The following is a 27,369-nucleotide window of genomic DNA, read 5'->3' as shown; positions in this document are numbered from 1 at the left end:
CCACAGCCACAGGAATGCTGGATCCTTAAACCCACTGAGCAAGGCCAGGAATTGAACCTGTGTCCTCATGGATACTAGTCAGTGTTGTTGCCACTGAGCCATGACAGGAACTCCCTCAATTGCTTTTTGACAAAGGTACAAAAGCAATTTAATGGAGGAAGGACAGTCTTTTCAACAAATGATGCTGGAGTAACTGAATAGCCAGAGGTAAAACAAATAACAAAAACACCCTTCAATTTAAACCTCACATCTTATACAAAAAAATAACAAAATTGGTCAGAGATTTAAACATAAAAAATAAATTAAACTTTTTAGAAAAACATAGGAGAAAATTTTCAGAATCTAGGTCTTGGTGAAGAATTCTTAGAAATGACACTAAAAAAGCATGATCATAAAATAAAAAATTGATTAATTGGACTTAAAACTAATCAATTTTTTGATTAAAAATATAAAACTTTGTTCTACAAATTTCTGTTAAGAGGTAAAGACAAGCTACAGACTGGAGGAAAATATCTGCAAACCATCTAAACAAAGGACCTATATGTAGTATATATAAAGAACTCTCAAATCTAAGCAGTTTAAAAAGAATCCAGTTATAAACTGGATAAAAACATGAGAGGATATTTTTTCAGAGGGATATATGGCTAGTACACAAAAAGATGGTTAACATCATGAGCCATTAGGGAAATACAAACAAGCAAACAAAAACTACAAAACAGCAGTTCCTGTCTCAGCGCAGTGGTTAACGAATCCCACTGGGAACCATGAGGTTGCGGGTTCGATCCCTGGCCTTGCTCAGTGGGTTAATGATCCGGCATTACTGTGAGCTGTGGTGTAGGTTGCAGACGTGGCTTGGATCGTGCGTTGCTGTGGCTCTGGCGTAGGCTGGTGGCTACAGCTCTGATTAGACCCCTAGCCTGGGAACCTCCAGAAATGGCAAAAAGACAAACAAACAAAAACTACAAAACAAAAACAGAAAACTACTGCATAACTACTAGAAAAGAGAAAATAAAATCTAGTGACAATTCCAAATCCTGGCAAGAATGCAGAGAAACTGGATCTCATACATTGTCAGTGGGAATGTAAAATAATACAGCATCTCTTGGAAATAGTTTGGTAGTTTCCTATAAAACTAAACATACTTACCGTACTATTCAGCAACCACCACAAAATGCCCACAAAAACTGACACACAAATATTCATAGCAATTCTATTTGTAATAGCTCCAAACTGAAAAAAAAAATCCCAAATATTCTTCAACAGATGAATAAACAAACTGGTACATCCACAGCAATAAAAAGAAATAAATTACAGATACATGTAACAACTTGGATGGAATTCAAGAGCATTATGCTGTAGGGGTGGGGAAGAGCCATCTCAAAAAGTTACATACTGTATGATGCCATTTAAATAACTTCCTAAAATGCCAAAATTATAGTGATGAAGAACAGATTAGTGGTTTCCAGTGGCTAGGGATGGTAGTAGAGGATGGGGGGGGGGCGGGACATGATGTGACAGTAAATAGTACAAAGGTTCCTTTGTGATGATGGGATAGTCCTTTCTGTCGATTGTGGTGATGGCTACATGAATTTACACATGCGGCAAAATTGTGCAGGAACACACACACATGTAAAAACTGGTGAAATCTGAATAAGGTCTGCAGTTTAATAGTAATGTACCAGTGTTGGTTTCTTAGTTTTGACAAATGTGCCACCATAGCGTCAGGATGTTAATTTAACTGCAGGGGAAACTTGATGAGAGACATACAAGGAGTTCTCTGCACTGTCTTTGCAACTTTTCGGTAAATTTAACATTATTCCAACGTTAAAGGTTTTTTTTAAAAGAAAAAATTTTTTTAAACAGGATACCACTAGGCACCTTTAAAATTTGTCAGAAAATAGCAGGTAGGCAAGGGTGTGGGGAATACTCTTTATCCCAGTAATTTCATTCTTAGTGTCATAACCAGCAGAAATAAATACATATGTTCAAAAAACATGCTCTAGAATGTTCATAACAGCTTTATTCATAATAGCCAAAATTGAAAACAGTCCAAATGCCTATTCACAGAGTGAATAAACTGTGGTATATTTTTACAACATAATACTATACAACAGTATGAACTACAACATGCAACAATATAGATGAATTGCACACATAATGTTGAATCAAAAAGCCAGACACACACAAAACTACATAATACATTATTCTATTTATTTAAAGTTCCAAAATCAGACAAAGAGAATCTATGGTGTCAGGATAATGTTCCTGGAATGGTGGCATAGTGATGGGAAGAGGGCATGCTTGCATGGGGCTGTAGTGTTGGTGATTTTCCAGTTTTTGATTTCTAGCTGGTGTGTGTTCAGTGTGTGAAAAGTAACAGGTATGCACATAATTTGTGTACTTTTCTGCATGTAAATTATACTTCAAAGTTTACCAAAAGGCAAAGGGAGATACCACTACACACTCATTAAAAAACCTGACAATATCAGGTTGGCAAGGATGTGGAGTAACTGAAAATTTCATTTACAGCTAGTAGGGATATATAGTAGTACACTTTGGAAAATGTTTGGCAGTATCTGCTAAAGCTAAATATACTCATACTATGTGACCCAGCAATTCCACCCAATTATATACCCAGCAGAAATGTGTACATGTTCTCAAAAATGTACAAGAATGTTCACAGCAGTATTATCCCAAACGAAAACAATCCAAATGCCCTTCATTGTTGCCAGAGCCTACTGAGATCCGTTACAGCCCAGAATTATATAGAAGTTAAACCCTTGTGGCATCCTTCAGTCGATGGGGAACAGGAGCCAGTGGCTAAATATTTTAGCCTCCCGTTCTCCCACCCATCAGACAGTTCTGGGAAGCATTATGTATCCAGTCTCAATAACATACCTTCATATTGAATTTTCCTCAACTGTCTCACTCTTGCCACGTTATCAGTATGTCTTCTGGAATCATCCCCAAAATAAACCACTGCATTAAAGTGTTCTTGCAAGGAGAGCCCAAATTTCCACAATACTATTCCACCTACATGTAGTTCTAAAATAGACAAAACCTATCTATGGTGATAAAAGTCAAAATAATGGTTACCTAGCAGTGTAATAACTGGAGGGGGCACTGACGTACTGGTAACGAATGTCCCATATCCTGATCAGAGCGCAGTCATATTCACTTTGCAAATCTTCCTTAAGCTGAATGCTTAAAATGTATGCATTTTGTAGTATATATGTACACTTTAATTTTAAAAATTAAAGAACGCAGGTGTTGAGGGGTAGGTGAGCTGCTCATCAAGTGGAGAGTGGGCTATGTAAGGGAGTTGGACTTAAAGGTTCATTGCAGTGGGCATATCTATCTTTCTGGATAATGAGCTTTCTCTCTTATCCTTGGCATCAGACACAATTATTGAGGGATTTGTTGGAGGCTGACATTGGGAGTTGGGAAACATAACAGAAGCAAAGGCACCGAAATTCACCCGTTAGGAAAGCACCTCCTTGAGACAGGCACAGGCATTAACAGCATTCCTCCAGGTGTGTTGTGAAGAGTCAGTTCTTCACCCTTGCTTTAGCATTCCTGCTGTTTCCAAGACTGCCTCACTCAGGGCTAATCCTCTTTCACCTTCTTCCTTTCCCTTCCCCATTCATTCATTCAACATATATTTGTGATTCAGACACTATGTTAAGCACTTGGGATATACTGGTGAACACTAATAAATAGATGTGGTTCCTGATAATAAGAAAAACTTATTAATCAAATAATCATATAAATTGATGAGTGTGACTACAAAGCGATTCTTGGCTCTATGAAAGCCTATTGGTCTACTTAGGAAAGGTAGGGAGGATTCCTAGAGTGACACTTGTGCTAAACTCTAAGGATAAATGGAAATCAACTAGGGACAAATGGGTAAAGGCGGAAGGGAAGAGCATGGGGAGAAAGAGAGACAAAGAGAAGTCCCACATGGTTGGAAGAGGCAAAGCACAGGGAGCATGTGGTAGAGACTAGAGAGATGGGCAAGGGAAGACCATTTTTGCCCATGTGTATACTGTGTTGTTTTGGCATTACCCTAAGGGCAAGAAGTGAAGCTGCTGGTGTGTGCGTGTGTGTGCATGTGTGTGTTAAGGTGAGAAGTGCCATGATTATATGTGTGTTTTGAAAAGATCACTATGGCTGATGTGTGGAGATGGGATTGGAAAAGGATCACAGTGGATGTGGGTATACAGGAGGGTAGAGGGTACTGAGTAAGCCAGCTGCAAGGTGATGGTTGCTTGGACTGGGATGGTAGCAGTTAAGACAGAGAAGAATAAAACGACTGAGCAGATATTTAGGAGGCACCTACATTTTAACAGCAGCTATTAAAAATATGGTGTGTCATCTTTATTTCTGAACAGAGCAAATCAATCATGTGTTTACATCGGCTAGATACAGAAGCATTGTTAGCCTTGGTTATTGCTTCACTAGCCCATGTCTTAGGGGAAAAAAAAAAGGTGTGGCCATGTTGCAACCAAATTGTGTCTGGGATAGTCTCAAGATGCTAAGTACCAATAATACTTAAAGAAAGAATTGAAGATTGTTGCCCAAAAAAAGAGGGGGGGGGGACATAACTATGGAATCATCAGTGAAGGAAAAACACCCAAGGGCATTACAAGGAAGGCAAAATGAAAAACAGAGGGCAGGCAGGAGGCTGCCATCTTGATGGGAAAAGTTGAAACAGAACTCCAGATACATCAAAGCTAAGACAAGCTCCCTGAAGTCTGTAGAGATTTAGGAGAAATGAATCTTCGAGTCATTTGCATGAAGGCTGCAGAATCCTTGGGGAGGTGAGAGATTCTGCTAGGGGTGTTAATATTTTGAAGGAAAGATGTATATACTTACACCCAGGTGGATGTTTAGGAGGACAAAACAGCCCATTTCAGGAGTGCTGCCTGATCCGAAGCTGAGGGAGAGACGGTAGGGCCCCGGGTATGTATGAAAGTATTTGCTGGACCCTATAGAATGGATCAGGATTGTATGCCCAGCTAAGAGGGAACGAAAACACTGGACAGCAAACTCTAAGGCCGACTCCAAAGGGGTCATGAGAAAAAAAGTAAGAATGCTGCTAGGACTGCCCCTGGGGGAGTAGATGCTATCAAAGGCTGTTTCTCTCTCTGCTTTCGGCAGAGAGAGTTGGAACACCTCTAGCTGAAAATACACCAAGGGTCAGTCCAGGATGGGGGACCTGGCAAGGACAGTGCAGACCACCACAGCATAACTTCCTAGCAACTAAACCTCAGCGACTTCTGAAACCTTGGGAATGACCTAGCTGCTGCTACCAAACAGCTTTTGTTTAGAGTACATATAAAATTCTGGACGAGGAGCAGATTTGCCTGGATGAAGAAACTAATAAATTTAACACAGATTCCAAGCAGAGAGAGGAATATTATTGTGGGTAAGGCTGGGCTGGCAGCTGGCTCTAGCGAGCTATTTAGCAGACCATCTGGTCCAGCTCTCTGGTTAGGGTAATTTCTTCCAGTAGGGCCAAGAGGGTCCCTGAAGTTTCTCATTTGTAACTCTTTGGAGCAAGCAAGCATCCCTCAAGGCAGGGACAAAACAGGCCAAAAAAAAAAAAAAAAGCATCAAAGTCCACAATAAGACTTCCAAGTTTAGATGAGAACTAGTACAGCTATTAACAAAGGACCAACGTGGAAATAAGCAGGTTCACCTCCCACCTACCATCCCCCTCCATTCATGTCTTATAGCCACACCAGCAATTCATTACTGTGGCTTGTGAGGGTTTGTGTCATCCATTCCCTTTCACATCAAGTCCTTTTGGGACTTGTTTTTTAGGATGCCCTTGCAATGGCCAGATGCTTCTAATGAGTCATGTAACTATCAAGGTACAGAGACAAAGTCATGCAGTCATTGTATTATCCTGACAAATAATAACTTCTTAACAAGACGGTTGTAAAGTTTATGTTGTTTGGGGGTGGAAATGGTTTAAAATAGCGGTTCTGGGTGCCCCAGGAAGAGCTAAGAAAATGGGTGGGAGAAAATGTATTTTCTGTATACTTGCTACATTTTTAAAGCCCAAACATGTAGCACAAAACAGCAGAATTTCAGCTCCTTGGCATTTTTTAGTTATTCTGCTTTTCCAATGATTAGTTCACAAACCGCTCAATGACCAGAATGGAAAGAAAAATGGTGAGGATATTTTTTCCTCTTTTGTTAAGTTTAAGAGAGTAGGTGCTCAGAGTATGTTACTATAGTTTGGAAACAGTTCTGTCACTTTGAAGGATTCAGGATGTGTGTTCAAAGATACCATCCCCTTTCCTAAGGTAGGAAATCCATGGATGTTTAGATAACAGATTGCAAGGTTGGCACCACCACTTAATAGCTATAACCTCTCTCAAAATTATTGAAACATGGCAATCACCACTTCCATATACATGTAAAAGGATTGTGCAATAATCAAGTAAGATTGTACATGTTAAAAGCCTTTGTAGCATTATGCTGAGTGGCTATACAACTCTGTAAATGGTAGTATCTGCTTTGAGCCTCAGGCCACCCAACTGACAAGATTGGTTCCAACTTAAATGTATTTTATCCTGCAAGAGACATTGCTAAATGGAGGTGTGAGCAACATGGACCAGTCCTGCAGTTGCAGATGTTCTCATGCTAGGGAAATACTCCATGTTAGGGAATAGGGATGTTCTAGGTAAGTTTCAGTGTTAGTGTCTACAGAGCCTGAGAATAATTTATTTTCAATGAATATAGGACATGAACCATCTTGGAAAGTCACATTTGTGCATATAAGTTTGAGTTTGTAATCAGTATCTGTACTTGTTTAGAAACTGCTTGGTATTATCTAATACTACCCTAATAAGGCAGTCACATATAATATGTGGCTATTTAAATTAAAAATAACAAAATCCAATTCCTATCACACTAGCCACAATTCAAGGGCTCAGCCACAGGGATACCATATTGGTATGATACGGTGTGATAAAACATTTCCATCATCACACAAAGTTCTACTGGACTGTACAGTGCTTTCTTATTCCCCATTCATCTTGGCTACAACTCTTTCCTGTTAACTACTGGTTTTTAATTTGTTTTGCATATTCCACATTATAGTATCTCTCCCCTCTTCCTATGTTTTGTAGTTCTAATTTAAGTGGTGGGGGCAGAGTGCCACTCTAGCTCACAAAAGAGCTTTAATTCTTCAACACTTTGTAAACAGGTCCTGGGGTTTCCATAACTGAGGTTCTAATTTTTTCAAACTCGAAAGTTACTAATGCAACTACCAGTTTTAAGGCCTTCTCCTTGATTTACTTCAATTCAGTTAAGATTAATTTTATTAATCTTGGAATAACTTAAAATTTTCAAAACCCCTAGTTTAGTCTCCTCTCTAAACATTTGGAATTCTGTCATCCCAGTCAGCTATACATCTATATCCAGGCTTTTCGCTAAAGTTTTTTTCCTTCTTTCTCTTTAGGGCCACACCTGTGGCATTTGGGTTCCTGGGCCAGGGAATGGATAAGAGCTACAGCTGCAGCCTATGCCATAGCTTATGGTAATGATGGATCCTTAACTGAGCCAGCCCAGGGATCAAACATGAATCCTCAAGAGATGTCAGGTCCTTAATCCACTGAGCCACAATGGAACATTTCGTTACAGAATTTAATTGGCCTAATTTTTACTTTATCCCAAAGGTCGTTCCAAACACTAAAAGTTCTCCAACACAGTGCCCCTTATTAGTCAAATAAACACCCTAGTATAAATTTGTTCTGAGGTACAGCATCGATAAAGTGAGGTTATTTAGTATCCCCACTCTGCATATTATATATAAAATTTACTAATCACTGTCATTTCTATGTCATATCTATTTACCACTGATTTTTTAAAATAAAATTAGTAAATCAGTGGCCAGTCAAGTGCTGTCACAGGCTAGCCACACATTCTCAGAACAAAGTACATTTTCCAACTGATCTCTTTAAATACACAGCCATTTCCTATTCCCCAACTATTTTCACAACACATCCCATCCCATCACTTCATCTGGGCTGTTAGCACTACTTCTTGTGAAGTATAGTTTGTCACCTGCTTCTTTACTTTCCTATCATAACCTTGGGGCTTTTCCTTGGCTACTTATTTTTTGGAATATACTGCTGCGAAGGTGTCCAGTAGATTTACTAATATTTTATGTCCACTCCATTGGCTCAAATAGTTATTTTTGTTCTACTACTCCTTCTGTTTACTCTCAATCCTTTGACTTCAGCATATGCCCTTCCAATTTACTATATTCTTGTTTTCATTATTACTTTTTCTATCTAGTTCCCTCTATAAAACACGGGCTTCAAAACATGCATTGACTGACACGAATCTGTTTCCAAACTGAAATCCATTGGGAACCCCCTCATTTTCAAGCATTCCAAATTTGTCATCTACTCCAACTTGATGTCTTTAAGTTCGCTCCTTTATCTGGTGAGGTAACAGCAAATTAGAAAGTACCTACCCTAAGCCAGTGAGTTCCAAAGAACAGCTTACCAATTAAAATTTATGTACCATCAGAAATGTTGAAAAGGGATTTCTTTTTAATCATCCACCTTTCTCTTGCTTTCCAATCTTTGTTGGAGACTGAAATTCTTAAAAGCTTCCAAGGCACTTTTCTTACACTTCATGGCACATTAAGAAAACCCATTATACAGAGTTCCCGTTGCGGTGCGGTGAAAACAAATCCAACTAGGAACCATGCGGTTGCAGATTAGATCCCTGGCCTTGCTCAGTGGGTTAAGGAAGGATCTGGCGTTGCTGTGGCTCTGGCGGAGGCCAGCAGCTGTAGCTCTGATTAGACCCCTAGCCTGGGAACCTCCATATGCCGAGGGTACGGCCCTAAAAAACAAACAAAAAAACAAAAACAGAAACTAAAAGAAAAACCCATTATCCTAAACTTTACACCCAACTTTGTTTTTAATCTTACTTCCACTCATTATTGTAAAGCCCCTGTCTTTGAGGCTGTCAAGTTACCCAGAATTCTCTCTAAACAATTAGTTGATTCTAGAACTGTCAAACTTTCCACCTTTACTTGCACTGCCAAGCCTATTCAGTCTCTTAATTTCTACTGAACCTATTCTAGTCTCACTTCCTGGGGTTAGGCACTGTAACAGTGACTAAAAACCTATCACAGGATCTTCAAGAATACTAGCCTTGGGGGGGGGAAGTCTATAATATCTGCCTTTGATCAGATTTCAAAAAATATTTAATATGCTATTTTAAAAATGTTTTACTTTCTATAGTTTTAGCCTAGGGGCCTGCATTGAAAGTATTGATCTGAATAGATCACCCAGAGTACTGTTCTTCGTTACATGAGGAAATTTAATTCATAGTAGTGTGAGACCTACAGCATGAAATGACTCTTCCTCAAGACAAATTAGTAACACAGGTATTTTATCAGTAACCCTATATGCATGTGCATATGCCCACGTGTGTGTAGTTTTTCTGAGAGTGTACAATCATTTCTCTAGCTTAAGAGGGCTTTTTCCAGAGATTTTTTTTTAAAATCAATACTTAAACACAGACATGTTCATGCCTATCTTTTAAAATACTGATGGCTAACATAATCTCAAACACATTTATTAGCATCTTTCTCTTAGTATCTAGTTTATTTTCTTGTCATGAGTTATGAGTTTGTGTAACATATGAACACACACAATCAGAAAACGGGGAGATTAGAAGTATTTTTGACCAAATTATCACACAAAAGCTACTCATATACTATGGATTTGAGATTCAAGGGTCATCCAGTTTAGCCTCTCCCTTCTTTCTATTCTTTGTCACCTGTTTTATAAAATGATTTATGAGAGCTTCATAAATAGGGTGTGATTTCTGCCCATAGTAGCTTGTATAAAAATTCCTTTGCTGTATCTATGAAACAGCAGCAACTTTCTGGGGAATCCAAGGTTTGTATGAGTGATAAGAGTTCAATTTAACCATATTTCTATCCTGCTCTGCTGGAAAAACTCAAGTATAAAACATAAGGGGCAAAAATTAGTTTATATGGATTGAATTAATTAAATGTAAGATAAACATATAACTCTACATCCTCACAGTTATTTAGGAAGACATAGACTAAAGACGACCAGAAAATAAAGACCTCTCCTATTTTCAGTAACACTGAGGCATAGACTCAGAATCCACATGGTAACTAGGGCTATAAATAGCAATCAAAAGAACTAAAATTGAAGAAAATACAGCTTTCATTCTCCAGTTGTTTCACCTTTTCCTAAAATCTTGACATGTTTGAGCCTCTTCTATTTAGAAATGGAACAATTTAGCACACAATAAAAAAATCTCAAAAAGGGTGCTAACTGGACCACAAAGCACCGACAAAAACAGCTTAATGTAGTTCCCAAACTTTATCATCAGTATTTAAAAGCCATATTTGCAAAACAATCTCCACTCCACAAGTCACTTGTCTCCTTAATTCAACTCCCACCCCAGCAAAACAATTTGAGTTGTGTATGTTGGTATGCAGAGTAGTTATGACTCAAAGAAAAACATTATCTAGTAGTACATTCTAGGGGTTTTGTGGAAGCTGCTGTGGAACAAAGAATTTGAAGTAAACAACTATAAAATACAAAAATAAAAAACCAGGGTGTTTATTTTTTCTCCAAATTCCTGGTTTAATAAGGACTTGTTTATTTTGAGAAAAAAGGTCCCAAACATCAGGCTGTTCACAAAAATAACCCACAGTATCAACTTTAGAAAACAAATCTTAAGACTATTACACTAATTATTTTTCTACAGGATGCATTTGACATGCCAACTCTCATTCACAAAAATACATTGTTACATTTGTGTTGAACAGCCCCACACAGCACTCTTATGTGGGGTATAACACACATACCTCTAACTCAAAGCTGCTCTCAGGTGCTACTCAACTAATGAGATTGCCTTTGCAGTTAGGGAAGCAACTACTAACTCATGTATGAATGTAAAGAACTGTACTCCCTGCATAACAACAGATTATTTTGGAGACAGTTAATAAAAACGATACATCCTTTTTATTGTTAAGTCATAAAGAGGTATCAAAATTAAAAGCAAAAATTACAGGGTAAGACTTAACATAACTACCAGGAGCGTCAAAGAAGTGAAAATGGGACTAGGCGCAGGGCAATATGAATTAATGAACATGGGAAGGACAAGGATGGGGAGAACAGTGAGCATGTGCTGAAGATACTAGGGGAGAGGATCTGGTGAAAATTTTGATCTTAGACAAGCGCCTAGGTAAAGAAATAATGGGACAAGATTTCTAAACCCCACTATGTGCTTAAGAGTCATCCTCGCCATTGGCGCTGTCTCTGTCATCCTCTCCTTCCTCAGCCTCTTTTTCATCATCCTTGATCAACTCCAGCTGTGAGAAACAGACACAAATAGGATGGAGTTAGAGGCACTCCATGTGTCCCTGATCCCCCCTCCACCACCTCTTTCTTTCCTTTCCCGTGGTTTTCACCTGGTCATCCCCCCGATCTTCATTATCATCATCATCCAGTAGGTCCCCCTCCTCAGCAGAGTCATCTGCACCCCCCTCAGACTCCATCTTCACATTAGTCTCATCTTTCTTCTGGGAGCTGCTGCTCTGCTCCTCTTCTGACTTATCATTCTTCATCTCTACTGGGGATGAGAAGGACAAGTCTGTCTAGGGGCAAGTAATGTCCACAGGATGTAGACAATCCCCACTAATGATCACAGAGATGCAGCACAAGTCTAAATCCTCCCACACAAATGCCCTTCCCAATTCAAACTCCACAAGTTTCAAATTCATCAACTGCTTTATATCCCACTACTCCAACATACACTTTCAACTATCTTAGGTAACTAACCCTACTTTACACCCAACAAGTGTAGGACCATTATTTACCTCCTTGTTTGCTCTGTTCCTTTTCGATTTTTTCCAGGCTTTCCAGTAGAGAATCCACTTTTTGTTTTATCTGGGTCAACTCCTTCTTAATGGCCTGAAGGTCATCTCCTTTTACTTTAATACAAATAAAATCTAGATTAGACTCAAACACACTCTTCACCTAGACTATACAACAGTAACCAACATGAGATCCCTGGAGGGAAATGGAGCCTGTACCAAATTGTCCTAGTAACAGGGACCTTTGATCTTTTAGGTGGAAGCTGAAAACTGAATCTAATGTGCCTATCCCTTAGCAGCAGCATTCTTAACATTAAGGCAAGCCAAAGACCTCAATTCTATTTTAAAGCATTTTCGGTTCTGTTTTACTAACACATTTCATACACTGAATAGGTATTTCAACTCTCTAAAATCTAATGACTTTTTTTCAAATTACCAAGGCGTTAGGTTGTTTAGAGTTGGCCCTTTAATCACTATTTGTCACCTTTTATAATTTTGACTATCCAAAGTCATTTGTACAAAACCTGATTATTAACTGCATTAATTTCCCTATTTCAACACACAAGAAATATAAGAATCATAAAGCTGCGATAATAATACATACACTTTCCAGACTTAGAAGATGATCCCCGCTGTCCACTCTTAGAATTGAAGCCACTTTTGCCCCTTCGTGAGGTGTTTCCTGATACACGCTGGCGTTTTGAGGGCACTACAGCCCGAGCAATAGGAGGAGGAGGAGGAACACGTGCTGGGTAACTGTACATCCTGTTAGAGAAAAAGAAAAAGAATTCCTTCACCACTAAAATTGAGTCAGGAAGATTCAAACAGTCTCCTTATTAAATAGTAAAATATTGTCCACCGCCTTACAATAATAATTTTTTGCTAATTTAATTCAAAAGGCCAGTAAAATTCTTTATTCTTTGATATTTAATACTGCAGCCACTTTCCTTCAAGAAAATACATATACACACACACACATCCAATAATATGGTTGGTTGCCTTAAGCATTGGACATAAAAGGTTCCTATGTACAATGGCAGTTTTAATAGAACATTACTTTTTTTCTTTAAAATATGGCCACACCCTCAGCATATGGAAGTTCCTGGACCAGGGATCAAATCCAAACTGCAGCTGCAACCTATGTCACAGCTGTAGCAATGCCAGATCTTTTAATCTCTCTGCACCAAGCCAGGGAGTTGAACCCGTGCCTCCACAGTGAACCAAGCCACTGAAGTTGAGTTCTTAACCCACTGTGCCACAGTGGGAACTCCAAAAGAACATTATTTTCAACCAAGCCTGCAAACAGCGCTCTTGTTACCTAAATCCTGCCTGATCTTTTTTTTTTTTTTTGTCTTTTTGCTATTTCTTTGGGCAGCTCCCACGGCATATGGAGATTCCCAGGCTAGGGGTCGAATCAGAGCTGTAGCTACTGGCCTACGCCAGAGCCACAGCAAAGCGGGATCCGAGCCGCGTCTGCAACCTACACCACAGCTCACGGCAACGCCGGATCGTTAACACACTGAGCAAGGGCAGGGACCGAACCCGCAACCTCATGGTTCTTAGTCGGATTCGTTAACCACTGCGCCATGACGGGAACTCCCCTGCCTGATCTTTTTAACCACAGAAACATACAAGTAACTACCATTAGTTAGTAACAGTACACTGAACCAATAAAATGGCCAATATTAACCATTTTTGGCCTACAGAAACAGGCATTTCATGTATTAGCTGGGCATAAATACCACTACCACTATCAATTCTAACATTCAGCATAAGCTCCACTCAAAGTTTCAACAGAGAATATTGTTTATCTTGTTCACTATTCACTAGTGTGTCCAGCACACATTTAGTTCTCAAAAATCACTGACTGCTCAACTGCTGCTTCCCCTGGACAAGTAATCCCAGTGACTGCTAAATATACACCCAAGTGTAGTTCCCACTGTGTTGCAGCAGGTTAAGGATCTGGCATTGTCTTTGAGACAGATCAGGTTTCATCCCCAGCCTGGGACAGAAGGTTAAGGATCCAGTGTTGCCGTAGCTGAGGCTTGGATTTGATCCCTGGCTCAGGAACATCCATATACCATGGTGCGGCCAAGAGGAAAAAAAAAGATACACCAAAGTGATGGCCTGGTATTGACTCTGAACATTTATAAAGAGAAAATCCAAAATACAACCAAAAACATGGAGAGCGGTTCTACAAAGTCTCTTCAATCTGTTATTTTACAAAAACCCATGACAGTATAAGTAAAACATTATCAGTAGGAAAAAAAACCTTACCTACCTTAATATAAAAATGTTTCCACCCTACTTTAACAAGATAATATTTTTAATATTTTCCTATAAGTGGCTATGCTAGGAACACTGCCAAAGAAGTGAGGGAATGACTTACTACTAATCTTCACTCAAACAGTTTTTAAGCATTGACCATCCAACACCATTCCTCTTGCAGCATAATAATGATTTACCATGTGCCAAAGAATCAATGACTGATAAAAATTATTAAAGCACTCATATATGTCTTAAGATCCAATAAGAAAAAGTTTGAGTCCCAGGAAATAAGAAAATTTATGATTCAGAAATTAGGACTGCCTTAGCATTTCTGTAGAGGTTTCTTCTCAGTAGACATGTATTAACTGGATTGCTAATTTGTTAGTATTAACCCACTTATGGAAATTAACAGAAATAAACAAAAGAGATACTGAGTAACTGCACTAATATCTTCCATTTTTACATAGAGCTTTCCATCTTCTGGCCCAAAATTTTCTGATGTAAAATAATTCAGAAACTATAAAATATTAGAGTTCACAAACTACTTTTCTTTGTGTAAGGTGATGATGTTTTGCACCTTACACAACTTCTGGGGGTTAAAAAAAATAATAAATTATCCTTATCTTTAGGCATGAAACAGCACATGCCCCAGCCCTGTTGGATTTATAGATCTAACCTACCTCCCAACTCACTCATTCTCACTGGCACTAGTCTCCAAACCAACGAGCTAGCCATTCCAGATTCCCTATACTTCATGGCACTGGAATTTCCTTTTGAACTATACTAGTTCATCTGACCAGGGTAAATCACCATAGCAAAAATGATGCATAAAAAGCCTGTATTTTGAATCCAGGTAATGGCCTCATGAACACAAAGGGAAGTCAAACACTCCAGTTCTTCGAAGAAAAAAATTGAGGGTGCTGTACCTATCACATGCAAAAGTTCCTAGGCCAGGGATTGACCCATGCCATAGCAGTGACAACACAGATCCTCAACTGCTAGGCCACCAGGGAACTCCCAGAAAAAACTATTTTAAAAAGATCAACTGGTAATGCTCAAGGACTTTTACTGTCACAGAACTGCTGCTTAAGTAAAAATGGGCTTTCAAAAACCCACAAAGATCCGTTTAAGGAAATTTATTAAATAGACCTTTCCATGTAAAATGCCAAAGTGCATCAATGTGAAAATATGAGGAGGAGAAACACAAAGAGGAAAACCATACATACGGTGATAACCCTTAGGGTCAAAGGGATAGATAATAGGAAGAAGCTCAGTATAACAGCTTCATGAACCAACTACAAATTAAGTAACCATTATTCCTACAAGAAAACTATAGTAAATCACATGAGGCAAACACAATAGCTGCTGATCCCCTAATGATAAAGCCCAAGTCATTAAAAAGTCTTTATGAAAGTTTCATTATTACCAGAGGAAAAAGTACTTAAACACTAAAAGAATTCTGACTATACCCTAAGTCAGAAATCTGGACACTGAATGTTGGTATATAATCTAATCAGAACAAAAGACAATTAAAAGACCATTTTAAAGAAATTAAAACATTCCTGGACACACATTAGCTAGCTAATAATCTAAACAGATTAAGACAAAATCTCCATCTTAATCTAAGCTAAAATATAAGCATTACAAGGTATTTATTAAATGTATAGGTTTTCAAAGGCAAGCTTTTAAATGACTGGATGTAACAGCGATCTTCTTTGGGTCACAAAAAGCCTGATTAACAATATATTTCAATCACTACCAAAGCAGAAACAACTAGAATATAGCATTAGTAAAAATCTATATTCTCTTAAATATATTTAATGTACAATAGCTGTTTCTTCTCTCAAAAATTTGGATTAAAAAACCCAAAAACTTGGATAAGAAATAATTTTAAGTCATGTTAATTATCAAATTCTGGAAACCAACTAATATTTTACATATTGTTGCCTACAAAAAATGTGAATAAAAAACAAATGCCACAATATGAAGCAAATTATAGGTGAGAACTACCTTAAGATTACTCCTCCCCAGAATAATTCTGATTTATCAAATTCAGTTTAAACATGCAATCCCATTATAATTTCATTCAGGGATTAGGAAGTATTTTTCCTTCAACTCCATTATTTTTCCTCTACAACAGAAAAGTTTTCAAGATGAAATTTCCTGATTACTTTTGATCTTCCTCAAAATGCGATTTATTCTATAGGCTACTATACTTTTGGGCTTAGAATGCCTGAGACTCTCTGCTGAATTTAATTGTCTGCTAAAATTAACTTCAATGTTAAGTTTCCTGATATATCATCATCCAGAGTAAAACTTCAGAACACATCTCTTGTACAACATTATGCTGTACACTTTTTGAAGAAAAGGACTTTATGACTGTCAAGATTAAAATTTATTTACTTTGGCCTTGTGTGAACTTCAGTAATGGGTTCATCCATGAGTTCATTCAGTTACATTGCATGAGCAGAATATCAACTACTGATACTCATGAAAACGTTCAACAATCAAGGCCTTCAAAAATTGGCATCTTTTATTATAAATGTATTTCTTGACTTTACACAAAATGAAATTATCTTAAAGACTATGGCTTACAATTCTTTTGGGACAAATTCTTATTAAAAACCAAAAGTTCGGGAGTTCCTATCATGGCTCAGTGCAAACGAATCTTGACTAGTATCCATGAGGATGCAGGTTCCACCCCTGGCCTTGCTCAGTAAGTTAAGGATCTGGCGTTGCTGTGGCTCTGGCGTAGGCTGGTAGCTACAGCCCCGATTGGACCCCTAGCCTGGGAGCCTCCATATTCCGCAGGTACGGCCCTAAAAATCCAAAAAAATAAAATAAAACCCAAAAGTTTGGAGTTCCTGTTGTGGCTCAGTAGTAATGAACCCAACTGGGATTCGGATTCATAAGGACACAGGTTTGAGCCCTGGCCTTGCTCAGTGGCTTATGGATCCGGTGTTGCCGTGAATCATGGTATAAGTCGAAGATGAGGCTTGGAATCCTGCACTGCTGTGTCTGTGGTGTAGGCCTGCAGCTGTAACTCCAATTTGACCCCTAACCTGGGAACTTCCATCCACCACAGTGTGCCCCCCCCAATACAAACAGACCAAAAGTTCACCCTACAACATGTAATTTTGTAGTATATATATTTTTCTCTAAGCTCTATTTTACAAGTGAATAGACTACTGACTTTAATTACATAAGGGAAAAGTGCTAAAAATGTCTATGTAACATTTTACACTGAAATGTAAATATGAAACTACGTCATGTCAAATAGACACCCAAACCCACTTTCATGACATAGCTGGAATTCTTGCCGTTGTGCTTTAAAATAAATCAATTGGTGAAATCCTTACAATGTGTTTTATTTCTAAAATAAGAGACAATTTCTGAACATTATTTGAAGGCACCCTTCCACAAGCTTGCCCCAATGAGTATAGGAAAAGACAAACTGTATACAAGTATTAACTTACACTTGCTTTGCTAATGGAGTGCTAATTACCAAGGTAAATTTGCATAGTTGTACGTTAAGGTCCTCAACTTTCTTCAAATTGGCTTTAGGGTCCACTAAGGATATAGATTATCTGGGATGATAGTCAAGATTAAAACATCAAGTACTGCTGATGTAAAGGATGAAGGGACTAAACAGCAAACCAGTATGTTGCATAGGATCATTCAATATTTAGGGACACCCAAATTGTCAAATTTTAACTAAATAACGATTTTTTAACTATAGGAAAAAACAAAACAAAAGAGGTTATTGCTACCTTGCCCAAAGAACAATGAACAAGGTTGAGGAACACCACATGCATTGCTACTTACAAAGAACAGGAATTGATAGCCCCTATATACAGAGTTCTATTTGGCCAGTGCTGTCCTAGTTTATTCCTTCCACAGACATCTACCTACTAACTAATAAATTATTTTCAAAGAGAGCTTAGATAATTCTATAATTTTACAAGCCTGTAACAAAACCATAATCCTTACAAACCAGCTAACGTCCTTAGTATAAACTGATAGTTACATATCTGTGATCACAAAGCAAAATGGTGAAACCATAGAAAAACTAAAGAGTAATAAACTTCAAAAATGATAATATTGGTTATTACATCCAGAATATACAAAAATGTTTTACCCAATATAAAATTGGGCAAAGGATCAGAAAACATTTCTCTAAAGATAAAGAGCCAATTAGCACACACAAACTCAACACCAGCATTAAAGAAAATGCAAATCAAAACTATAATAAAATAATCCCCACACCAGAATAACTTAAATAACCAAGATACATAACAGAACAAATGTTGGCAAGGATGTGGAGAATTAGAACCCTCATACATGGTGGATGGAAATATAAAATGGTATTGCTGCTTTGGAAGACATAATGGCAATTCCTCTAAAAGTTAAACACAGAATTATCTTAAGACCCAGCAATTCTACCTTGAGGTACATACCCAAGAAAAATGAAAATATACGCCTATGCAAAAATGTGTACACCAATGTTCAGAGGAGCATTATTAAAAATGTGGAAACATCTCAAACCAACAATAAAAAGGAATAAAGTACTAATAATACATGGATGAACCATAAAAAACTGGTCACAAAAGACACATGTCACATGATTCCACTGACATGAAATTTCCACAACAGGCAAATCTGTAGGTAGAAAATGGATTAACAGTTGCTAGGCCTTAGAAGAGAGGAAGAATAAGGAGCAATTGCCAGTAAGTTGTTTATTTTGGGGGTGATGAAAATGTTCCAAAATCAGATCATGGTCATGACTGCAAAATTATGAATATATAATTTCAACTGTACACTTTATTTATTTGCCTTTTAGGGTCACACCCATGGCATATGGAGGTTCCCAGGCTAGGGGTCTAATCAGAGCTACAGCTGCTGGCCCACACCACAGCAAGGTCAGATCTGAGTCTCATTTGCGACCCACACTACAGCTCACAGCAATACCGGATCCTTAACCCACTGAGAGAGGCCAGGGAACAAACCTGAAACCTCATGGTCCATGTCCACTGCGCCATGACAGGAACTCCATTAACTGTACACTTTAAAATGAATTACATCTCAATAGAGCTAGTTTTAAAAAAAGAAAAAAGAAATTTAGGAGCTTGATAAAGTATAAATAGATGGAAAATGTCCTAATGTATATTCCTAAAAGAGCAGATTCTGATTAGACTCAAACACTTCTCTTTCAAATAAACATCTCCCACATACTCAACAAGTGTCCAGGACACAATAAAATGAGAAAACTGTCCCAAATGAATGCTAAATAAAATATATTACTGTCAAAAATTTAAGTCCAATAATATCATATTTATGTTCAAAGTATAATTATACTGAAGTCTTTTTGACAACTACAACATGAAAGATACAACCAATAGAAAGGCTGAGCAAATGCAAATTTCATCCTATGCCTAAAATGACATGTAAATGTCACCTAAAGTGAAAAGCTAAAAAGGCATCTATCTCTTGGAGTTCCCGTTGTGGCTCAGTGGTTAACTAATCCAATTAGGAACCATGAGGTTGTGGGTTCCATCCCTGCCCTTGCTCAGTGGATTAACAAACCTCCATATGCCACGGGAGCGGCCCAAGAAATGGCAAAAAGACAAAAAAAATAAATAAATAAAAAATAAAAAAGGCTTTTTCAGGCAGCCAAGAACCTTCTTGTTCTCTGAATCACATGCCTTTCCAAGCAGATGGTTTTACCCAATTCTCTAAAACCTAAATATTTTATGTACTCTTTCTTCATACACATACATAAACCCCATCTCTCAGGTCCATTGTTGCCCAGGGACATGAGAAAATTGGAACAGGGGGAAGGCCCAAAGAGAACTCATCTAGGAGTTCCCTAGTGGCTGAGCAGGTTAAGGATCCAGTGATGTCACTGCTGTGGTGCGGGTTCCTTGGCCATGTGTATGGCCAGCGGGGGTGGGGGGGGGCAGGCTCTTCTTAACACCAACAAGAGGGGAGTTGGGGATGGGCTCCAATCCATATTCTCTATTTTTTGTCTTATTAACTCAAAGCCTAAACTCTGTGTGCCTACAACAAACTATGGGCTCAAATTTGGGCTGCTCTCTCGGCATATGGAGGTTCCCAGGCTAGGGGTTGAATCACAGCTGTAGCCACCGGCTTACACCACAGCCACAGCAACGTATGATCTGAGCCGAGCCGAGTCTGCGACCTACACCACAGCTCATGGCAATGCCGGAGCCTTAACCCAATGAGCAAGGCCAGGGACTGAACCTGCAACCTCATGGTTCCTAGTCAGATTCATTAACCACTGCGCCGCAACGGGAACTCCTTTTATTTTTTTTTTTTTAATTTTTAAAAATTTTTATTTTTATTTATTTTTTTTAATTTTTGGTCTTTTTAGGGCCACACCTGTGGCATATGGAGGTTCCCAGGCTAGGGGTCTAATCAGACCTGTTGCTGCTGGCCTGCACCAAAGCCACAGCAACGCGGCCAGATCCGAGCCGCGTCTGCAACCTACACCATAGCTCACGGCAATGCTGGATACTTAACCCACTGATCCAGGCCAGGGATCGAACCCACCACCTCATGGTTCCTAGTCAGATTCGTTTCTGCTGAGCCATGATGGGAACTCCCAGGGCTCAAATATTAGTTTAAGGAATATGATGGTTACCTTTTTCCACCTGCCTTGCACTTCACTATGCATTAATTTAGAAGACTTTTGTCACACATAAAGACCCCCAAATTATGCTAGAGATGTTAGTTTTTGTGGGAAAGAATGGTAGGCTAGCCATGATTCCCTTCAATTTGATGTTTTAATGTGTGACAGTGTTAATAGGACTAATAAAATAGTATTTCAGAAGTATAATTTTCAGTAATTTAGGAGATTTTAATCTTCATGCTCTAAAAAGATTGGAAATTTAAAAAATTTTTGGCCAAACCCATGGCATGTGGAAGCTTCCAAGTTAGGGATGGAACCCATGGCCACAGCAGGGGAAAAAAACCCAGATTCTTAACCCACTGTGCCAGAAGAGAACTCCCAAGATCGAGAATTCTTGATTGATAGTATCTGATAGCTTAACAATATGTGAAGGTTATTTATAATGTAATTATCTTCCATATTTTAGTCTTCATAACAACTCTATTAGCAGGCATTATTATTTCCCTTTTAGGGATAAGAAAACTAAGATGATACCTATGATTCTGGTCGTAACCTTTCCTGCTGAGTGATTAAGTCTTTGGATTCTTCAGCTATTCTTTTCTCTGCTCCATATAGGTTGCCAATAGGTAGCAGAAATGCCAAATTTATGTCTTGAAATATTCATGTGAATTTCATGTTTTTAAGAGTTTTCAGCACATCTCAAAGTAAATCTTTCAACTTCTTTTGAAAAGAATCTAACATAGTTGATCTAGGAGGTTACTAAGTATCTTAATCTTGTGAATAAAGCATCATCTTCAGGATGACTTCTGAGAGGAAATTAATACCATTTGCCTGAGTAGTTTTTCCATTCTTTTTTATTTTATTTTATTTTTTGTCTTTTTGCTATTTCTTGGGCTGCTCCCGCAGCATATGGAGGTTCCCAGGCTAGGGGTCCAATCGGAGCTGTAGCCACCGGCCTACACCAGAGCCACAGGAACGTGGGATCCAAGCCGCATCTGCAACCTACACATCTCACGGCAATGCCGGATCCTTAACCCACTGAGCAAGGAAAAGGGATCAAACCTGCAACCTCATGGTTCCTGGTCAGATTCATTAACCATTGAGCCACGACGGGAACTCCTAGTTTTTCCATTCTTAACTGAGTATGTTCAGTTTCCCACTAGACCTCAGTATAAATCTGAATGAGCTCTTCATCAATTACTATTTGGTTACTCCACCAGTCATCACCAGTCATCACTTTTTCTATTGGTTGACTTCAGAATGGAAGGTAAAAGACATTACTTTTCACTGACACTGTAATATCAAGCAATAATACAGAGAACACCTAAAGGTATTCTCTTGCCTCCTGAGAAACTAGAGTGTGGCCAACAGTGGTGTTGCCACCAATTTTTAAGACCAGGGAGCAGCACTAAGAAATCTGAAGATATTTTTGCAAGCATCTAAATGTTTTCAGTATTCCTTTACCTGTCTTATCTCTTTTACTCAATTTTGAAATTCCTCAATTAAAAAAAAACTTTTTCCAAATTAGAGTATGACAATAAGGATGGTCAAAATCTCACTGCCTCACCAAGATAATAGTAAAACTTAGAGAAAAAAAATACATCAATACTTAAGGGGTTTACCTAGATTAGATGTATAAGAATCCCTACAGATGTAACTGGGCATGAATAAAATGTGGCCTAGAAATTCCTGTGTGCAGAAAGGGTAAAGGGAAGCTGCTTCAAACCCACTAAGTCTCAGTGCCTTCAAGTCACTCAACCAGTGAACCAAGTTTTCAGTAGGTAAGAAATATGTTTTCTCAACTATTAAGGTCTGGTATTTTTACATTTTACTATTTTCACAGTGCAAAAATCAGAGCTTTCAAAATGTATTCGAACACAGAAATCTAAAGAAATCTCTAAGAAATACTTTTTTTCCTTTTTTATATGGAGGTTCCCATGCTAGGGGATCTAATCAGAGCTGCAGCTGCAGGCCTATACTGTATTCTAAACCCACTGAGCAAGGCTATGAATTGAACCTGTATCCTCACAGATACTGCACCTCAGTGGGCAGGCGCTTAGACCCACTGAGTCACAATGGAAACGCTGAAATAACGATTTTGACAATGCATGAGACTCAAATCCCACTAATATGGCATTCAAGGACCTTTAACAATTTACATCCAAACTATTTTCCAGCCTTATTTTCTGGCCTTTTATTGACTAGCTACTATAGCCTATGTGGTATTTCTCAAACACACAAGTACACCTTCAGGTCTTTGCTCATGATTTTCCAGCTGACTTAATATCTTTATCCAATTCCCTTGGCATGATTAATCAACTTAGTTCAAATGTTTCTCTTTCATGAAATACTCCCAAATCAAAAAAGGTATTACTTTTATTCCAAAAGCAGAGGCTGAGCTAACTGGAATTCTTACATATATATTAACTTAAAATACTAATGACTCATATATTGGAGTTTTAAGATGAAAATAACAAAGAAAGCATACTGATATCTCACCAAATCTAAAGAACGAGTATGCGCCATAGACTTCCATACAAACAATGCATAATTTAAACCAAATAAACGTGTTTCCTTAACATTCATGAATAGTAATGTTATCAGGATGCCAAGAGTATACTAATTTTTTAAAAAAATCAGGCCATTCTTCAATGACTAATTCCTTTATCAGGTCTAAATCCATCATTCAAAGCCATCCATAACTTATCCCTATCCAACTCATCTCCCAATTTTATTTCTTACTTTTTCAAAAATGAATGCCATTCTGAAGGCAAAATAATCATTACAGTCCAACCTCCCTTCCTTTTACAACTGTATTATTAACATACAAATCTTAACACTTCAACATTAACTCCTAAAGCAATATGTATTGTTAATTCATTATATATGCTTATGGTACCCTCTATTGATGGGTCTGCTCAAAGGAGACTATTAGACTTTTAAGGTTAGGGAATATTTTTTATAGTTTTGCAGTAATTTCCTACAATGTAAAGCCAAGTGGCAAATATGCAATAGCAAATTCAATAAAGAGAACAGGGTACTACTAATTAAATCTCATTTCATTCTTAGGCAAGTCAGTCCTCACTTTTATGTGACATACAAATTAAAACAAAAAGGAAACTGACTTGTCAAGAGCATCAGGAGCTCCAGTTGTGGTGCAAAGGGACTGGTGGAGTCTTGGGAGCTACTGGGAAGTGGGTCTGATTCCTGGCCTAACACAGTGGTTTAGGGATTCAGCGTTGCCACAGCTGTGGCTTAGGTTGTGACTGTGGCTCTGATCTGATCCCTGGCCCAGTGGCTCCATATCCCACAGGGAGGCCAAAAATGACTGAAAAAAAGAAAGCATTAGTCCAGAAAATATTGGTCATGTCTACATATGCCCTGAAATTACAAACACCACTGTTATCTAGTATACCTCTGACAATTTTGGGGAAGGTATTTTTCATTATATTCTGGCAGAAAGGCCTTTGAAAAATTTATTACTACAAAATGGAACATTTATTACTATGAATTAGAAAAATAGAATGGTTCTAGATAGTTTCTTATTGGAACAGACAAAACATTTTAAACATACCTGTCATAATAATCCCGTTGAAAGTCATAGTCCAAGTCAAAAGAGGAGCTGAAAAATAAATACCAAAGAAGATTAATTTGGAGCTGTTGATGTAAATTTACAACAGCAGATGGGAAAAAAACAAAAATCAAAAACCCCACACTAAACCAACCACAAACAGATCAAAAGATTAGCACGGACTAATGCCCAATCATTAAACAATAGTTCACTAAATTCCAACCACTTTAGGCTACTGGACATGCAGTGGCCAAATGCAAATTTACACAAAAGATTGCTACAATATCAACATACAACATAATAGCTAAAATAAGAACACAGAAAAATACAACAGTAAATTGAACATTCTTATGCCATCCTCCTTCCTTTTCTATACTCCCTCCCTCGGCTTCTTAGACACTGAATAACTCCTATTGAAGGACAATAATTTATGCTTTAAATACCAAGCCATTTTTTAACAGTAAAAAATCTCAGGGAATTCTAATAATTCTCTGGGAAATGGGATAAAAGAGGTTCATCAAAACAAATCAATAAAGCATTACTTTCACACATATTAAAACATACTACAGTTAACCCTCCCCACATCCAGAAAACAGATAGAGAAGATGCCCACTGATGGACACAATGCAGTTATAAATAATAAAGTTCCGGACCTGAGTAGAGGGGACGGAGAAGGGTGTTCTGGTACTGACCCGTACATCTCCGCTGCAGATCGTTTCACACCTGCCTTTCCTCGGTTCACTTTTGGCTCTGCAGCCAGATTAATATCTGAAAAAAGCAAAAAACAAAAAACCTTTAATGACAACTCTGTTGGGGAGGGGTGGGGCATGTCTCAAACTATAACTTTTAAAAGTGTACATAGCCATATAAAGTAACAAAGGTCAAACTATGTATCTCGTCTTTATCATATAAAAAAGGCCCAAGAATTTTTACAAGGTTAGGCTTAAATCTTCTATTCCTTTGTCCTTCATTCTGTACCAATACAACTGTTATATACAACTCATTAAGGTTGTCTTTGGTACTATCCTCCCTCAGCTTGCATTTTAATGAAACTCTCACCCTTCAGAGGGCACCCACTATGCTCACTTAGTTACTATCAAAGGAGAAAAATCAATGACCAACAGTTGCTTTTCCAGAAATGACTTTGTGCATTTAAAATTAGCACAGACAAATATATTAATGAGTAAATGGCTTCAGAGATAAAAACATATGGCCGTTCATGAATTAATCTGGTTGAAGCATGGTACCCTCAAATTATACCCAAAGGAAAATTTTTATTCTTGCAAATAGGGTAAGCTGTAAAGTCACATAAAAAAAAACCTTAATATTATGCAAATTGCTTAGGTAAATGACCTTTACATCATGCATACACACCCCAAGAAAAAGGAAATGAAGCAAAAGAAAAAAATCCTAGTTTCCATATACAACATAATTTTTAAAACACCTATGCCAAAGTGGCCAGCTACTTTACTTATCCTGCCTCCCACTGCCTATCAACAAGTTCATGTTCTCCCTCTTATTCTAACAAAAGAGAGCATTTGTCAAAACCCAATTAGCCAAAAGCTAGCTAGCTCTCCAAACTACATCTATAACCTTCAGAGTTCTTCATTCACTAAACTCATTTGATTTTTAACTTAGACTTTGTAATCAGTAAGATTTTTTAAACCTAAAGAGAATTTTTAAAAAGTTCTTAAATGCAATAAAATGAAATAGAACTAAAATGTTTCAAGTTGATTATACACAGCCTTATAGAATTATTTCATGTGATTCTAAACTATAGTACAGTGATCCTTGAACAATGTAGGGGTTGAAAATCTGTATATAACTTTATAGTCTAACCTCCATATCCATGGTTCCACATTAGGGGATTCAACCAACATTCTTGTAATATATATTTGTTGGAAGGAAAACAAAATGAAGCAGAGCAAAGTCATGGAAGTGGATCTGTGCAGTTCAAATGTGTTATTTAATCAAGGGAAAACTGTATTAAGTTAATATCCAAAATAGAAGATATTAATAAAACAAAAATCGAATCTAAAATAGCACTTCATAATCTTTTTTTTTTTTTTGCTTTTTAGGGCCGAATTTGTAGCATATGGAAGTTCCAAGGCTAGGGATCAAATGGGAGCTGCAGCTGCCAGCCACAGCAACAGCCAAGAGCAAGCAACAGGGGATACAAGCCATGCCCACGACCTACATCACAAGTCATGGCAATGCTGGCTCCTTAGCCACTAAGCGAGGTTGGGGATCAAACCTGCATCCTAATGGATACTAGTCGGGTTCGTTACAGCTGAGCCACAACGGGAATTCCTGGTAATCTTAATTTTGGTAAAAATATGGCTATTTTAAAACTGTGGCACAAAGCACTCATAAAAATATATGTTTTCTTAAAAAAAAAAAAGTGTCCCTCATTCTGTCCATTGCAATTAACCAGATGCAAATAAAATTCAGCAATAATAAACACCCCTAATACATAGGAAGTGATTTCTTACTCCCATTAAAAGGAGCCAAGGCTCTTAGGAAAAAGGGACAAACTCTAGGATAGATCAAGAAGTATACCATAAGATCTAGAATATCTTATGGTGCCCAAAAGTAATGCAGTATTGTAAGAATGAGGTCTGAAGGACACAGGAACCAACTTGACCCACTGGCCAAAGATGAAATATTGTGAACTCCGAAGAATGATTTGCAGTGGATTGAAATATATCAATTTAAAATACCCAAATTCATGATACTAAACTAAATCAATGACTGTATTTAAAGAATGCTAAACTATCAATTACATCAAAATCTGAAAGATTTATTCTGACTTTCCAATGTAACCAATATTTTAGAAAAACCCAAATTATGAGTAGTTGATTACAGAAAAATTAGATAATAAGCTACGCTTTTGCAACCCCCAATGAAATACCTAAGCAATGGTCATCAATGGATGATCATTCTAAGGTGAAAAACTGATGGTTAAGTTTTTACCATGAATGGATC

General features: G+C 37.8%; 1 protein-coding gene across 37 annotated transcripts in view; it reads right to left on the bottom strand.

The window, feature by feature from the left end:
• Positions 2,001-27,369, bottom strand: part of HNRNPC (heterogeneous nuclear ribonucleoprotein C (C1/C2)) — a 57,453-nt gene continuing 32,084 nt past the window's right edge. For 11 of the 37 annotated variants that reach the window (XM_021098239.1, XM_021098231.1, XM_021098236.1 and 8 more), the window contains 6 exons: positions 25,038-25,152; positions 24,388-24,435; positions 12,501-12,661; positions 11,900-12,013; positions 11,492-11,652; positions 2,001-11,392 (listed from right to left, as the gene is read on the bottom strand). In XM_021098239.1, coding sequence (XP_020953898.1) covers positions 11,309-11,392; positions 11,492-11,652; positions 11,900-12,013; positions 12,501-12,661; positions 24,388-24,435; positions 25,038-25,152 — 683 coding nt within the window. In that variant the 3' untranslated portion in view covers positions 2,001-11,308. 37 annotated transcript variants of the gene reach the window in all.

This window comes from Sus scrofa, chromosome 7 (genome assembly GCF_000003025.6).
Source record: "Sus scrofa isolate TJ Tabasco breed Duroc chromosome 7, Sscrofa11.1, whole genome shotgun sequence".
Taxonomy (NCBI): Eukaryota; Metazoa; Chordata; class Mammalia; order Artiodactyla; family Suidae; genus Sus; species Sus scrofa.
Note: the sequence above shows the minus strand (reverse complement) of the source record. Positions and strands in the feature narration are given on the sequence as shown.